Below are 16,247 nucleotides of genomic sequence, written 5' to 3'. Positions count from 1 at the left end.
GTATTATAAGTTCATTCTTTTTGGGACGTCCCAAAAAGGAAACGAGGTCACATAAAATGGGACGGAGGGAGTACTACTCAGCGGGATGGAGGGAGTAACTTACTGCGCGTTGATTTCGAATTCTTTGGCTAAGTTTAAAATTGTGGTTTATGAGTTGGGAATTTAAAATATCTGACAAGGTATTTTTGATTTATTAATGACATTTTTTAAATCTATAATATTAAATTAAATGATTTATAGATAAATTTTATAAAAAGATAACTCGTTTGTAAAAATTATTTAAAATTAATAAACATTTTAATTTAAAATCTGGGCTTTAATCACACGTAAACGAGTCTTTATTTTAATGCATTTCTAAATAAGTAATTTTTAATAATATAAAACACTGTTAAACCTACTACTTTATTCCATTATCTCTATTTTGTAATGATATAAAACATTATTACACCCATTAATTTTTTCCACTACCTCAAATTTATTTTTAAATGTAAACTAGTCCCACCACTTGACCTATTTTTCAACTAACTTCACTCATTTTTTAAATATTTTTTTGGTGTCCGTACCCAATTCAATCTATACAATTGTTTGAGACGGAGGAATACGTTTTATTTAATTTTTAAATCTATTAATTTACCATGTGATAGGTCAAAGTAAACAAAAATGGGCCAAAATTTTGGCCAAATTTTTGTAAATGAGAGTCAAAATATACATGACCCAATTATCAAAAATTTAGATGATAAAATATAATTACTCGTTGAGAGAGTCGGAGAGAATATTTTGTTATTAACATAGACAATTATCATAGCACTTTTTTGTTGTATAAAAATTTAATTTGACCAATTATTACGCGAAATGAAGATATGCTATGCTAAAGCTAAGCTGAGCTCCACTGGTTTTCAACTTCCATAACTAACCATCATCCACATTGATCAATTTCCATGGCCACAACATCTCCTACTTTCCCCTCCATCTTCAAACCCTTCACTTCCCTAACTCCCAAACCCCACATCACCAAACTCACCACCCATCTCCACTCTTCACTCTCCACCTCCAAAACCACTCTCCTCTCCCTCATCTCCAACCAAAACAGAGGCCTCACCACTCAAAATGATCCCAAAATGCTCTCCCAAATCATCGAAACCATCGATGAAATGGCGGTGCATGGACGTGGAGCTGTCACTACCAATGAGTCCTTGTCTGGTACGTGGCGGCTGTTATGGACCACAGAGAAAGAGCAACTTTTTATCATCAAGAATGCTGGGTTTTTTGGGACGGAGACAGGGGATGTTTTGCAGGTGATTGATGTGCAGAATAAGGTGTTGAATAATGTGATCACGTTTCCTCCAGATGGAGTCTTCTTTGTCAGGTCTAGTCTTGAAGTTGCTTCTCCTCAACGGATAAATTTCAGGTATGTTTCAATAACTTGCTTCGTGTTCCCAATTTTAAGAGAATAGTGGTGTCGTTTTTTTTCCGTGTTAGAAGGACTTAACTGGATCATATAATATTTCGTTCGTCCCTTTTTAGTTGTCAAAATGGTTTGAGCTTAATCTGTGGTGTATTATCATTCACGTGTACAACTAAGTTCTAGAGTTTTAGATTTTCTCTGAAATTTGAAGTACTTGTAAAGTGTTTAATCAGTGTTGAAAGTGTAAATATTAACTTAAACAAATTTGAGAATTGGGGGTTTTAGCCCTGTAATATTCAAATTTTAGTGGTACTAAATTGTATGGAAGTTCATTCATTTATATTGTTCTAACTGATATGAAGGAGAAATTGTAATGGGGTCTAATCCATATTCATTACCTTTTAGTACTAATTTTTTTTAATCCAACATTTGTGTTCTGCTAGCTCATATGGTTACAAAATTTGTATTACAAATCGCGCTCTTGTATGATCCTTTACGAATTAGTGATGAATAAGGTTTCCTGATCTGATTGAACAGAACTTTAATATCTTGCATCTGGATTGTGATTCAATATACGGATAACTGCAAGGTACTATATCATTAACTGATAGTGTGTATGTATTGCGGTAGATTCACAAGTGCAGTTCTCCGTGGGAAGGATTGGGAGTTTCCATTACCTCCGTTTGGTCAGGGATGGTGAGTGGTACAACTATAGTTGCAATCTTTGTAAATTGCTATGGATGTAGTTTATATATTCGCATTTTTGTTGAATGGATGGCGGCCTAGGCATGGCAACAAAAGAAACGCAACACATTTGGTCCTTCTCCAACTGTCAACACTTTAACAGATGCACTCTCGTTCTTTCATCGTTTCATGCCAAAATGTGTCTAAAATATTCGAAAATCATGTGTAGTACTTATAACAATTTCATAATTTTTTTTCCTTGATGTCACTTTGTTTATGCAGGTTTGATACTGTTTACCTTGACAAGGAGATTCGTGTGGCGAAAGATATTAGGGGGGACTATCTAGTTGTTGATCGTGCTCCTTATTCTTGGACAGAGTAAAGGTAGTTATCGTTTTACTTTAGTGTAAAACTTATCTTCTGTTTACAGCCTATTATAATTCGTCCCGAGTATGCTTGGTTACAATTTAGAAACCTGTATATGGTATTTCTTCTTTTGCCTTTGCACTCAGTAACCTTTATCTCCATCCCTCAAAATTTTGGATAGATTTATTAATCATTTATGTTACCCTCTCTTGAGTATTACCTTGCCATGGCTGCACTTCGACTCTTGTAAGATAAACGACATTTCAGTTCACATTCCAATACTAGCAGCACCGGCTTATTTTCTTAGTAAACTTGCAAACTAAATAAAGTTGTCCTGCCATCAGTATGAAATGTGGTATCAACTGCTCTGATTCTTGAAATGTCTATTAGTTATGTTATATTTATTGCTATTTTACTATTTGATCTTTTCGATGCCTTCAACTTCAATCATAGCGGTTTACTCTTTACTAAAGGTTTGTTCATGAATCATATCCTTTCCCTTTAAACATATAAGATAGTTATACTTAATGGTGATTTGTGCTGCTTGCAGCTTCACTTTGTAGTGTGTGTGTGTGTGTGTTTTCTTGTGGCTTGACATCATCTAGCCGCGTGTTCATTGATATTCATCTTGAACTCTATCGATTATCTGTAATTTTGCTATGTTATTGAACAAGATAAATTCTGTAATCTATTCCAACCTGCAGTGGAGATACATTTTAATATTTATGTATGACAGACAAGTATCCCATATATATTCCTGAACTAGAATCACTTTTTAAAATATTCTTAGTAGGCTGCGCACCTGTAGCTTATAAGTATCTGCAGTCCCAGATTGAATACTGTATATGGAGACGGTAATATATCTACTGCAAAAGATATAACTGTGGATCATTAGTGGTTGATCGAGCTCCTTACAGATGGAAGATTAAGGTGCATAAACTTTGTTAATTAAAGATTCTGTAAAGAGTAAAGTGATAGATTTTTTCATCTTAGTTAAAACCATCACACCAGTTATTCTCATGATTGGCAGGATTGACACACCTTCACGTATCACTTGTGCTGTTTCTCTTTTTATGCAGACTCTTCGTTTATGTTTAATTTGAACTATCATGTATCATTTGTGCTGTTTCTCTTTTTATGCAAATTGTAAGCAAAATAGATCGTTCCTAAGCGTACTCTTCTCTGTACGCCTTGAAGTTGATGGCTCTTCATATAACAATGTGGTGTGCTGCCTAAATCAGTTCCTACTATGTTTGTTATATTGGTTAATGTTACGTAGGAAGATTCATTTATGCATCAGTAGATCATCACAATGAAGCAACAAGGAACCATGCAGTTGACAGAAACTGATGGCCGCATCATAAACTGATGGAACCTCATCAGTATGCGGATACTTGATCAGTATCAAGTACAATCAGTATTTGGAGATTGAGTTTGAGAAGGAAAGAAAGAAGATTGATATGATATAGTTTATTTATAGATATATACTTCTGTTTGAGTAAATCAAGTTAGTAATTGTAGTAGATGTGTACTATATAAACACAGACTATTAGGTCTTACGAAAATATGAGTAAGGAGCACAACACAAGTAATATTGTGTGTAACCTAGCAGCTCTTGAGAGCGTTGTTTTTCTTGAGAGAGTATTGTAACAGTTCTTATGGTGATCAATAAGAGCTGATTTTATTTGGATCTTGTTTGTTGTCAATTTGATTGAACCATTGATAAAATTCCGCTTAAAGTCTATTGATCAAATCAAGGCCTAACAAGTGGTATCAGAGTAGGCTGGTTAATCAACACTAGTAAAGATCGAATCATGTCAACAACCAAACAAGAATCACTCAAAATTCTAGTCCTTAATAAAGCTGATTATCCAACCTGGAAAGTCAAGATGATATTGTATCTCGAAGCCGCAGATATTGACTTCATCGACAGGATTACTGATGGTCCTCATGTCCCAAAGAAACTGGTTCCTAAAGAAGGATTGACACCAGAACACTATGTGGTCAAAAGTAAAGCAAAGATGACACGAGAAGAAAAGCTTGAAGTTCTCAAAGATTCAAAGATAAAATCCATTCTCCATAACAGTTTGGATTCTGTCATGTCCACTAGAGTAATCGCATGTAAAACCTCTAAAGAGATACGGGATACATTGGAAGTTCAATGTTAAGGAACAGAAGCGATTAAAAAGAATCGAAGAGCATTGCTTGTTCAAGAATATGAAAGATATGAGAAAAATCCTGATGAAGATCTTACCGACTCATATGATCGATTTCTTACATTATTGAACAATTTATCTCTTGCTAGAAAACAATATGAAGCTGAAGATTCCAACACGAAGTTTCTCAGATTATTACCTGAAGAATGAGATACTCATAGCTCAATCATAAGGCATCACTATGACGTAAGTATTGGATCTCTAGATGAAGTATATGGACTACTAAGAAGTCATGATTTGGAGATTCAACAGAGAAAAGCCAGGAAGGTGAATAGAGATAAGTCATTGGCACTGAGAGCTAATACAAGAAAGGAAAGGAGCAGCCATGCTGAAAAGCTCAGATCAGGAATCAAGTATCAGTTACTGACACTATATCAGTTACTGAGGACTCCTCCGGAGACGATGAAAATAATAATTCTGATGAAGCAAAGATACAGGAGATTATGGCCTGTTGTTAGGTCCAGATATGATTGTAGAAGGGGGGGGGGGGGTTGAATACAATCAGTACCAAATCGTCGCGGAAGTGAATCTGATTGAATATGATTTGTTAATCAGATTATAATTAATTAATATAACAATGTTTGAAGTCGTTATATAATTAAAATGGTTCAGTTTTAATGTCCACTAAAGTTTGTAGAATAAATTTGACAGGGTATATTCTAGATTTAGTGATTAAAACAACCGGGTTATCAAAGCACAGAAAACTGTGGATATAACGATCAAGCAAGTTACAAACAACTTGAAAGCTTTACAAATGCTTTGAATACAAAGTGAAATGAACACTAAAAATGAAGGATGCAATGCCATATTTATAGGCAAAGCATTTGTACTTGTAAGACAATTGAAAGACAAGACAAATGTAAGTAGCAAAGACAAAGTGGAAGGGGCAAGACAATTTTAGATTGCCTTGCAAGCACAAGACACAGCAGAAAGACAATTTTAGAGCTAGCAAGACAATTTAGAGCTCGGTCAGACAATTATATTGTCTTGGCAGTGTTGTTCTCTCGGCCAGACAATCCAATTGTCTTGGCAATGCACCTTCGGTCAGACAATCAAAGATTGTCTTGAAAGACTCAGGAATTGTCTTGCAGGCATTCCCTCGGTCAGACAATCTATTGTCTTGCAGGCAATGCAACTTCGGTCAGACAATTACCATTCGGTCAGACAATCACGGATTGTCTTGCTGATCATCATTCGGTAAGACAATCAACAAATGTCTTGCACGCCACCTGATTTCTTCGGTAAGACAATGACTGGTTGTCTTGGCAGTTGATTCAGGAACATTTCGGTAAGACAATTCTATTGAGATTGTCTTGCCGAATTTTAATAAGACAAAACAGATTGTCTTGATGCCAAAGTGTAGGTGATTGAAATGTAATTTGTAGATTATATTTAAATAGAAAATTATCCACTTAATTAATTTAATCATATAAATTCATAAATTAAATTAATTCGAAAGTGAATTAATTTAACAAATAAATTACATAATTAATTTAATTATTTGAGAAGTGAAATAATAATCTATTAAATATTAAATCACCCCTTCTTCAGTAGAATAGCTTCCCGTCTTCTTTAAACATTAATAACTCCGTCTTGATCAGTCGAACGAACGAACCACCAACTCTGCTTGACTTCAAATATTCAATTTGAATAACTGATACACAGATGCACTGTCTGGTTCATCTGTATCTAGTTAAATCAAATATTCTTTGTCAAATAAACATTTAAGAATTTGATTTGTTCGTCGAGTCTTCGTCTTGTAAGTACTTCTTCATTAAATGGAATCTTCTGATAAAATAAAGTATAGAAACTTTATATCTTCGGAACTCCTGGACGTGCCACAAAAGATTATTTGTGCACTGAGGCTTGAACATATTAATGAACTTCTTTCAGTGGTGTGCAGCAGCATCCTGGAATTTATCTGACATATAATTCCCATAAATCATTTGACGTTCTTCGTACGGATTCCGTTGACTTGCTATTTACTGAGCTTTCTTATCTGAGTTGAGTTGTACCTCTTTAAAAACAAATAGGCTGAACATATGCCTTTCAATCTCCCCCTATTTGTTTGTTAACATAACATGCAAATTTCCTAGAGGATAACTCAACTAACAGATAAGACAAAGATTTAAACAAAGGAATGTAAATAGCAAAAGTTTATGGCTTGCATTGAACATTAAACCATATTCATAATAGATTACAAAAGGATGTTCCTTGAACATATCTAACAAAATATCCTAATCAATCTATTCACTCAGAACGAGTGACTTCTCCTTCTTCAGCATCTGAACAGTGAATAATTGGAGTAGAAGGCTCATTCTGAGTAGGCTCTTCAGCTGCAGTGGATTCTCCACGCTTCTTTCTTTCACGAGCCAACGAGAGATAATATTGAACTTCAATATCCACAGGGTCTTCGATGAAATCTGCTGGCTGAGATTGGTTGATATACTTCATCTTCCTGAAGTATTGTTGAATGTTTCTCCTTGTGCAGTAGTTTACAATCTCAGTATCAGCATCAGCTTTAGCCTTAGTAGCGAAGCCCTTGGTACGTAGAATTGTAGATACAAGAACCAACTGACTCACATCATACTTAAGAAGATGTTGGTGGTCCAGGTAGAAGGTTCCAAATTTTCTCTCGTGAATGAACTTGACACAGTAAGGCTTTCTGACAACTTGTGGACTGTTATGAATAGCACAATCCATAAGTCTGTCACGAAGGAGTTCATTCAGATTTGAACTGCGTCTGATCTTGTTACGAATCACCCAGATTTCAGTTAGAGATAGAAACTTGAATAAATCAATTGAAACCCTGAATGTTCCGTTTCTCTGAGTAGAAATAATGATCTCCCATTCATGGAGAAGATTCTTGACACCAATAGTTATATATTCTAACTCGAGAGCAAGAGCACGCATAAACATATCTTCATTAGGGTTAGCCTCTCTCAGGTCATAAATGAAGGATTTGAATTTACCATCATTGAAAGGTTCCCTTTGAGGTCCAGAGAGGATTTGCCTTGCAATATCCCAGCTTTCACCAACTTTTCTGGAGATATCCTCTCTCTTTTCCTTGCACTTGGCATCCCACAGTTTCTGTTTCTCCAGCTTGACCAACTCATCAGTTGTCCTCTTTTCATCTACCAGTTTCTGCAGTTCCTGAAGCTTTGCTTTGCTAGCTTCATGTTGAGCTTTGAACATCTTGACCTTTTCCATGTGCTCAGGATCTACAGACTGATCTTCATTGAAAAGAAAGCCTTCCTCGAAACGACCTTCTTCCTCAGCTTCAAAATAAGCAGAGTCAAATGCATCATCATCATCAACATCTTCAGGAATGTTGTCATAATCCTGATTAGTGAAGATGTTCTCAGTTTCAGGCATTTTGCCTTTAGATTTGCTAGCTGCAGAAGAGTCTTTTTCACTTGCTCCTTCTCCACCCTTATCACTCCTATCAGTATCACCACCCTTGTCACCACCCTTATCACCCCTGTCACCAGCACCAGCATTGCTGTCATCCTTATCTTTGTCATCCTTATCCTTCTCCCCCTTAGTTGAGGGATCCTCTGGAGTAGACTGAGATGTTGACGGATTGATCTTTAAGTGTTGAACAACTTGAGCCAAAGTTTGCTCCAAGTTGTCTAGCTTCGTCAGACAGAGCTCCTGAGTTGTATCAAATTTGTCCATCCGAGAGTGAATACCCTTGACATGAGCATCTAATTCCTGTTTGAGGGAAGAAAATGAAGGATCAACAACCTTTTCTTGTAGAGTCACCAACTCTCCACTTCTGAATCTTGCATTCTCAGCATTCAACCTTTCTATCTCAGCCCTGAGAGCAGCCATTTGTTCCTGTAACAGATCTGTGTTGGTGTGTGCACTCACCTCACGAACACTCAAAGATTTTTCACTATCCTCTCGTGCATGTGTTTCGCTCGGTGTTTGCCTGATTTCACTCGTGTTTGTCACACCGTCACCAGTACCTGTATATACAACCATAGTTCCCTGAGATGGAACTGTAGGAGGTGAAGAAACAAATTGTCCTCCGAATGCCTGTGAAGGCGGATGTACTTGCAGGTTGCCAAGTAGATCCTGATCCAAAAAGAAAGAGTGATCAGAAAGATTTTCATATAACATGTTTTGAAATTCTGTGCTCTCTCTAAGTGAAGAATCAAAAGACACAGGTTCAGTGTTTACTAGCGTGAGTGCTAGTTGTGTGCTTGACTCTTTACAGGATACCGCGGTCGGACGGCCAATTTCAATAAATGCATTCTGTGGAGAGAATGAATCTAGAGACTGTATATTTACCGTTTCAGAGTCCAAATCCTTTTGGGAGGAAATGGATGCAGCTGCAGTTGTCTCTGGTTCTGCCACCCTTTGCTTCTTATGAGACAGAGCTGCGGGATCTCGTAAAAGTGCACTCCCACTCCGTTTCCGGGCTACCTTTCTAACAACAGGGGTTGAAGTAGTGTTGTTTGAAGTGTTTGAAGAAGAATCAGTAGTTGAAGCGGAAACATCAGCTTGGATATGAACCTGGGTGATTTCAGGTTCAATGCTGGGAGTCTGGAAATCAAATCCAATATCACAATCAAAATCTGCAATATCAATATTAAAGGTATCAGTGAGATTAGAAAGTACCTGAGCTACCTGTAAATCTGTCCTGAAGTCCTGTAGCTCTGGATTGATAGCAGAATCAGCAGGCAGAGGCTGAGAAGTGGATTGTGGTGGAGGAATGGTATGTGTATGTGTAGGTGAAGGTATTGGTTCAGATTGAGAGGGAAGAATGGAGGCTTGTTGGTCTGGGAAGAAGTTGTATTGTGGAGGGGATTGATGTTGAGATTGGTGAGGAGAATTGTAATCTGATTGGTGAGGGGATTGTTGTGGTGAATATTAAGGAGGGTTGTAGGGAGAGTAATGTGAGGATTGGCTGGATGATTGGTAGTCTTGGAGGAGTTGAAGTGGTTGATTGATACGTGGAGGTGATTGTTGTTGTTCAGGATTAGCTGCTTGTTGTTGTTGTTGTTGTGGTTGATATTGTTGCTGTTGTAGTGATCCTGGAACTTGTACAGGCTGAAAAGGAACACTGAATTGCTCGAGCATGAATGGAGTCACCACCAGTGGTACATTATCATGCTTTTTCTTGTTGACCAGCCTAGTTTGGATCTTGGCACAAGTCCTCTGAATAGGAACAACAGGAGAATCGACGTACATGTGCCTATCATCAGCATTCATCTTATCATTCATAAACAACATCAGGAATCTGGGGTAGAAGCATTCAACTTTGTCATTCCTCTGAATTGATCTCTGTGTAACAGACCCCATCTTCCTGATAATCTCCCTCAGCAATATCTTCCCAAAATTGATTCGACGGTTATAAGCTATGCTGAATCCAAAGATTTGCAGCATTGAAGATATATTCCCAAAGTTCTTCCGATTAGTGGGAGCAAACACCTTGGCAAGGGTGTCAAAGAAAACATCCCATTCAGCTTTCAGATTTCCCTTTGACATCTTCGGGAGAAAAATCTGACCTTGATAGTGAATATCCTGAAAGAACTGTCTCAATTCATCCTCTGAGGGATCTGGCTCAAAATTGTCCCTAGGAAGTCCTAAGATCTGGTTCACATCATCGACAGTGATTACAATACGTTTCCTATTAGGCAGATCCCCTATGATCTTGTAATTCTCCAGAGTCGTAGAATTGACAGCATTTGAGTAGAAGTCAAAAAGAGGTTGCAGCTTAATCGGAATATCTGCAGTCAGTGCCGTACTGACTAAACTCTGTCTCGAAAGGAATCTGACCCATGTCCGGAATCTATCAGAGCAATCATCAGGGTTGAGGCTGGCACAGTAGTTAGTCTCAGCAATCACAAATTCTCCAGCCATTTTTAATAATTAAAAATTGAATTAAGCGAGAATTTTTCAAATAAAATGATAATTATCAAATGTCTCGCAAATTTCAACTAATAATTAAACTTGATTAATTAATTAATAATTCGAAATATTAAAATATTATCGAATTAAAAGTTAATTAATTTAAATGGTACTAATCAATTTTAACTCCACAAAGCTAGATGTCCAAACAAGTCCTTGAGATCAAAAACCCCAATCTTAAAGAACTCAAGCCAAACGCAGCCTTAACTTAGAAAATCCCTAAATGAACAAAACAAGCCAAGCCAAACAGTCCCTTAAGCTTTACAAACACCAAAAACGATTTAAAACCCTAGCCTCCAATACAAATCGATCAAGCACAAAGTTTCAATCACAACGCACAAGGATCAACTAACAAAGATGAAGCTTCGGAAACAATCGTAAAAACGAGCAAACACAGACGAGTTCGAGGCGAAATCTCACAAAAATCCGACAGAGTTTCGTTATTAATCGAACGGAATCGAGTAACAGAGCAAGCGTGAAGCTTGAGGAACGAAAACCCAGCAAGTTTTTGATGAAAAAACTTGAAAAACGATGATCAAACGTGTGTGTATATGTGCGATTGTGTGTATAAGCGAGTTGGGGAAGATGAAGTGGAGGCAAGACAATATGAATTGTCTTGCCCAATTGCCTTGGTAGTATATATATGCACACAGGAAGACAAAGGGGAGATTTAAGTCTCGGTAAGACAATTTGAAATTGTCTTGCCGAGATTTTAACGAAGCAGACAAAACAGATGTCAGTAAGACAATTATAATTGTCTTACTGATACACACGGCTGTTATAAAAACAGGCTCGGTAAGACAAAGTAAATGTCTTGCCGAGTTATTGCTTGAAGTTATTGAAATAAACTGAAAAACCGGTTCAGCAAGACAATTTGAGATTGTCTTGCCGAGCCAATCAGTAGACAATGCAATTGTCTAACAGAAAAACAAATAATAATAAAAATAATATGATTTTTGATTAATTTAAAAGATAAAACTTTTGGCAATTAAAATCAAAAATCTATAATAAAAATAATACTATAAAACACACAAATATTTTGTAAATTTCAACTTTAATTAAATATAAATACTTATGATTTTAACTTTAATTCAAAAAGATGAATTAACTTAGAATCAAATATTTATGCTTAATTAATTTTGAAAAATACAAAATAATTACAAATAATTATCTAAATGCTTGGGGAATATTACAGGGGAGTGTATGAGCACTTAGAAAATTACAGACTAATATACAAACATGCATAATTACTCAGAATATTATTAGATAACATACAGAAAATCATATATGTAAAAAAAATATATAAAAACATATAATGCATATGAAAAATATATACAAGAGAACTATGTCATATTTAACATCCCTAATTCACAAACCAGCTTAGAGAAAGTGGATTCATCCAGTGGTTTCGTGAAGATGTCAGCAATTTGCTCAGTCGTGGGTACAAAATGTAACACCACTGTACCATTCATGACATGTTCTCGAATGAAATGATACCTGATATCAATGTGCTTGGTTCTTGAATGTTGAACCGGATTGTTGGAAATGGCTATGGCACTTGTATTATCACAAAATATGGGAATTTTGTTTACTACAACACCATAATCATTCAGTTGGTTCTTGATCCACAAGATCTGAGCACAGCAGCTACCAGCAGCTATATACTCAGCTTCAGCAGTAGAGGTAGACACTGAGTGCTGCTTCTTGCTATACCAGGAAACCAACCGACGTCCTAGAAATTGACAGCTTCCAGACGTACTCTTCCTATCAATCCTGCATCCTGCATAATCAGAATCTGTATAGCCGGTTAAGTCAAAACCAGTATTCTTAGGGTACCAAATACCTAAACCAGGTGTACCCTTAAGATATCTAAAGATTCTTTTGACGGCTATAAGATGTGATTCCTTAGGATCAGCTTGGAACCTAGCACACAAACATGTTGCAAACATGATATCTGGTCTACTTGCAGTAAGATAAAGTAGAGAGCCAATCATACCTCGATAGCTTGTGATATCAACTTTCTTACCAGATTTATCCTGGTCAAGCTTTGTGGCAGTGGCCATGGGTGTCTTTGCCGGTGAAGAGTCTTCTAGATTGAATTTTCGAAGAAGATCTCTGACATACTTGGATTGGCAAATGAATATTCCATCTTCCTTTTGGCTTACTTGAAGACCAAGGAAGTAGGACAACTCACCCATCATACTCATCTCATAGTTACTCTGCATTAACTTAGCAAATCTCTTGCACAAGTTATCGTTAGTAGAACCAAATATAATATCATCAACATATATTTGTACAAATATCATATCCTTATCATGCAATTTGTAAAAGAGAGTTTTGTCTATGACACCTCTAGTAAAATTGTTTTCAATTAAAAACTCAGAGAGAGTGTCATACCATGTCCTTGGTGACTGCTTGAGTCCATAGACAGCTTTGAATAGGAAGTATACAAAATCAGCAAACTCTGGATTCTCAAAGCCAGGGGGCTGTTCCAGATATACTTCTTCTTCTAGCTTTCCATTCAGAAATGCACTTTTCACATCCATTTGATATACCTTGAAGTTGGAGTGTGCAGCAAATGCAAGAAATATTCTGATGGCTTCAAGACGAGCAACTGGAGCATAGGTTTCATCATAATCAATTCCTTCTTCCTGTGAATAACCTTTTGCAACCAGTCTGGCTTTGTTCCTTACAACAATGCCATCACCATCTAACTTGTTACAGAAGACCCATCTAGCTCCAATTGTAGATTTTCCTTTTGGTCTTGGAACCAGGGCCCAGACTTCTTGTCTCTCAAATTGATTGAGTTCTTCTTGCATGGCAAGAACCCAATCAGGATCAGCAAGTGCTTCTTCTATTTTCTTTGGTTCTAGTTGAGATAGAAACCCAGAGAATAGGCATTCATTTGTCGTAGCACTTCTAGTCCTTACACCAACATCAGGATCACCAATAATCAGATCAAAGGGATGATCTCTGCTCCAAATCCTTTCCCTTGGAAGACGTGTCCTTGATGATTCAGCAGTATTATCATTAAGCTGAAATGTGTGACTAGTTGATCCATCAGCTCCCCTGAGTTGTTGCCAGGTTGACTTGATGATCCACCACTGGCATCAGTGGAATCTCCAGCATTATTGCCATTTCCTCCACCATTGCCTGGATCATTATCATTGTTGTCATCTCCTGTTGCAACCTCGGGTGGAATATCATCATCTGAATCAGAGTCTGGATAGTTGTCAAACTTCAGAGACTCAGATGGATCAGCAGATTGTATACTTGGAAGTTTACTGTCATCAAATGTAACATTGACACTAACTTTCACTGACAGAGTATCAATTATAAAAACTCTATAAGCATTATTTGTATAACCAACAAAAATTGCTTCAGAAGCCTTTGGCTCAAACTTGTTCAAGTTCTCTTCACCATCCTTGAGAACATAACACTTGGCTCCAAAGACATGAAGATGTTTGACATAAGGTTTCTTGTTGTTATATAGATGAAATGGAGTTTTCATATGATCCTTGTTGATCAAAGTTCTATTCTGGGTATAGCAGGCAGTAGACACAGCTTCAGCCCAAAAGTACAGAGGAAGCTTTGCTTCAGCAATCATAGTCCTTGCAGCTTCGATCAGTGTACGATTCTTTCTTTCGACGACTCCATTCTGCTGAGGAGTTCTTGGTGCTGAATACTGCCTTCTAATTCCCTTTTCAGAGTAAAAGTTGATTAGAGTTTGATTTTTAAACTCAGTTCCATTGTCTGATCTTACAGCTTTTACAGGAACACCTTTTTCCAACTCAACCAACTTGATATGATCAATTACTGTCAGGGGAGTTTCATCCTTAGAAGCCAGGAAGTAAACCCAAGTAAATTTTGAGAAGTCATCCACAATAACCAAGGCATATCTTCCTCCATCAATGGATGCAACATTCACAGGGCCAAACAAATCCATATGCAACAAATGAAGTGGATCTGTAATGGTATTGATGGTTTTGCCTTTGTGAGATGCTCTCTTCGCTTTTCCTTTCTGACAAGCTTCACAAAGATCATCAGTTGAGAATTCCAGGGAAGGCAACCCTCTCACTAGATCTCTCTTGACTAGAGAGTTCATGGTTTTGAAGTTGAGGTGTGAGAGCTTCTTATGCCATAACCAACTATCTTCAGCTGACGCTTTGGCGTAGAAACAGTGAACTTCGTTTCCTGGTCCTGAAGACAAATCAGCTACGAATATATTGCCTTTCCTTATGCCACATAGTGAAGGACGCTTATCCTTGATATGTTTAATGATACATATCTCCTTTTCAAAATGAACATAATAACCTTTGTCACAGAATTGACTGACACTCAGGAGATTATGTTGAAGTCCTTCAACTATTGCAATATCTTCTATGATGATCCTTCCAATTTTGTACTTGCCATATCCCACAGTACGACCTTTGCTATTATCAGCAAAACTGACTGTAGGGCCAGCTCCTTCTCTTATGTCCTCCAGCAGGGATTTATTGCCAGTCATGTGCATTGACGCTCCACTGTCAAGCACCCAGGTAATACGAACAACTCCACTGGCACCCTGCAAAAGACAACTTGATTAGACAGTCTTTGGGACCCACACTTGATTGGGTCCGGCAGTCTTAAAGAACTGATTTCTATTAGGTAATACAACAGAGCCTCTTGGACTGATACTTGGTTCAGACTTGACTGAACTTACTTCCTTAACAACAGCCTTATAAACCTTAGTTTTAGGCTTTGAAACATAAGTCTCCTTTCTCTTATGAGAAGGACTAGCAGTCTTTGATCTAGCATGCTTGTTGTTTGTGTGTTGTCTAGGTGATGTGTTTTCATTTTTAGCATGCAAATTTTTAAAATAAGCAGACATCAAATTGAAAGCACAAGTCATACAATTATCAACACTACAAGATTTATGACATGCATCAAAAGCAGGAACAACAGAAATATCAGTCATAGTAGTAGGAACATCAATAGATTCTACTCTAATCTTGTTATCAGTTTTAAAATTCTCAGTAGAATGGCATCTATTGTTTCTGTTCTTACTGTTCACAAAGTTATTAGGCTTGTTGAACTTAGTTCTTTCAGAGTTGACACCTAAACCAGCTTTAGGCAACCTAACATTGCCTTTCACTTTGATTGGTTTCAGGTTTGTCAGAATCTCACCTCTCATCTCATTACTCTCTTTCATTTTAAGGTCTTCCTGTTTTAGTTCATATCTAATGACAACAGGAGTCTCTAAAAGAGGTTCAGCCTCTGAGGTTTTAAACAATGGTTTAGGGGAATCTTTTAAAACAAAAGGAATCCCTCTCTCCTCAGCACTCTTCTTAAAAGGAGTAATGTTACTAGCCTTACCTACAGATTTGTTATAGTCAAAGCCTATTCCAACAGTTCTCTTGATCTCTTGTTTATCATTAAGTTCTTTGACTATCAAGGAGGCATCCTTAAAGGCTTTACATTTCACTTTCTCTTCGTCTAGCTGAAGTCTTAAAGCAATCTCACCTTTCTCTAGAACTTTGACTTTAGCACATTGTAATCCTAAATCCATAGTCAATTGTTCTATTTTAGGTTTTAATACTTTCATCTCATTCATCTTATAAGCATGAATTTCTAAGACTAAAGTATCAATTTTAAGATTAGCAGCTTTCATCCTTTTA

At 36.9% G+C, this 16,247-nt stretch overlaps 1 protein-coding gene across 11 annotated transcripts in view; it reads left to right on the top strand.

Annotated features, from left to right (window-relative positions):
• Positions 1 to 831: 831 nt before the first annotated feature.
• Positions 832 to 16,247, top strand: part of LOC108192710 (probable plastid-lipid-associated protein 11, chloroplastic) — a 38,363-nt gene continuing 22,947 nt past the window's right edge. For 2 of the 11 annotated variants that reach the window (XM_064084426.1, XM_017372942.2), the window contains exons 1-3: positions 837 to 1,408; positions 2,036 to 2,101; positions 2,372 to 2,473. In XM_064084426.1, coding sequence (XP_063940496.1) covers positions 939 to 1,408; positions 2,036 to 2,101; positions 2,372 to 2,471 — 636 coding nt within the window. In that variant the 5' untranslated portion in view covers positions 837 to 938 and the 3' untranslated portion in view covers positions 2,472 to 2,473. Of the gene's footprint in view, positions 1,409 to 2,035; positions 2,102 to 2,371; positions 2,474 to 3,245; positions 3,584 to 3,734; positions 4,144 to 16,247 lie in introns of those variants that run through there. The other 9 variants (XR_001803518.2, XM_064084425.1, XM_017372941.2 and 6 more) reach the window with 9 other exon arrangements.

Source organism: Daucus carota, chromosome 9 (assembly GCF_001625215.2).
Source record: "Daucus carota subsp. sativus chromosome 9, DH1 v3.0, whole genome shotgun sequence".
Lineage (NCBI taxonomy): Eukaryota > Viridiplantae > Streptophyta > Magnoliopsida > Apiales > Apiaceae > Daucus > Daucus carota.
This window is presented reverse-complemented; position numbering and strand designations above follow the sequence as displayed.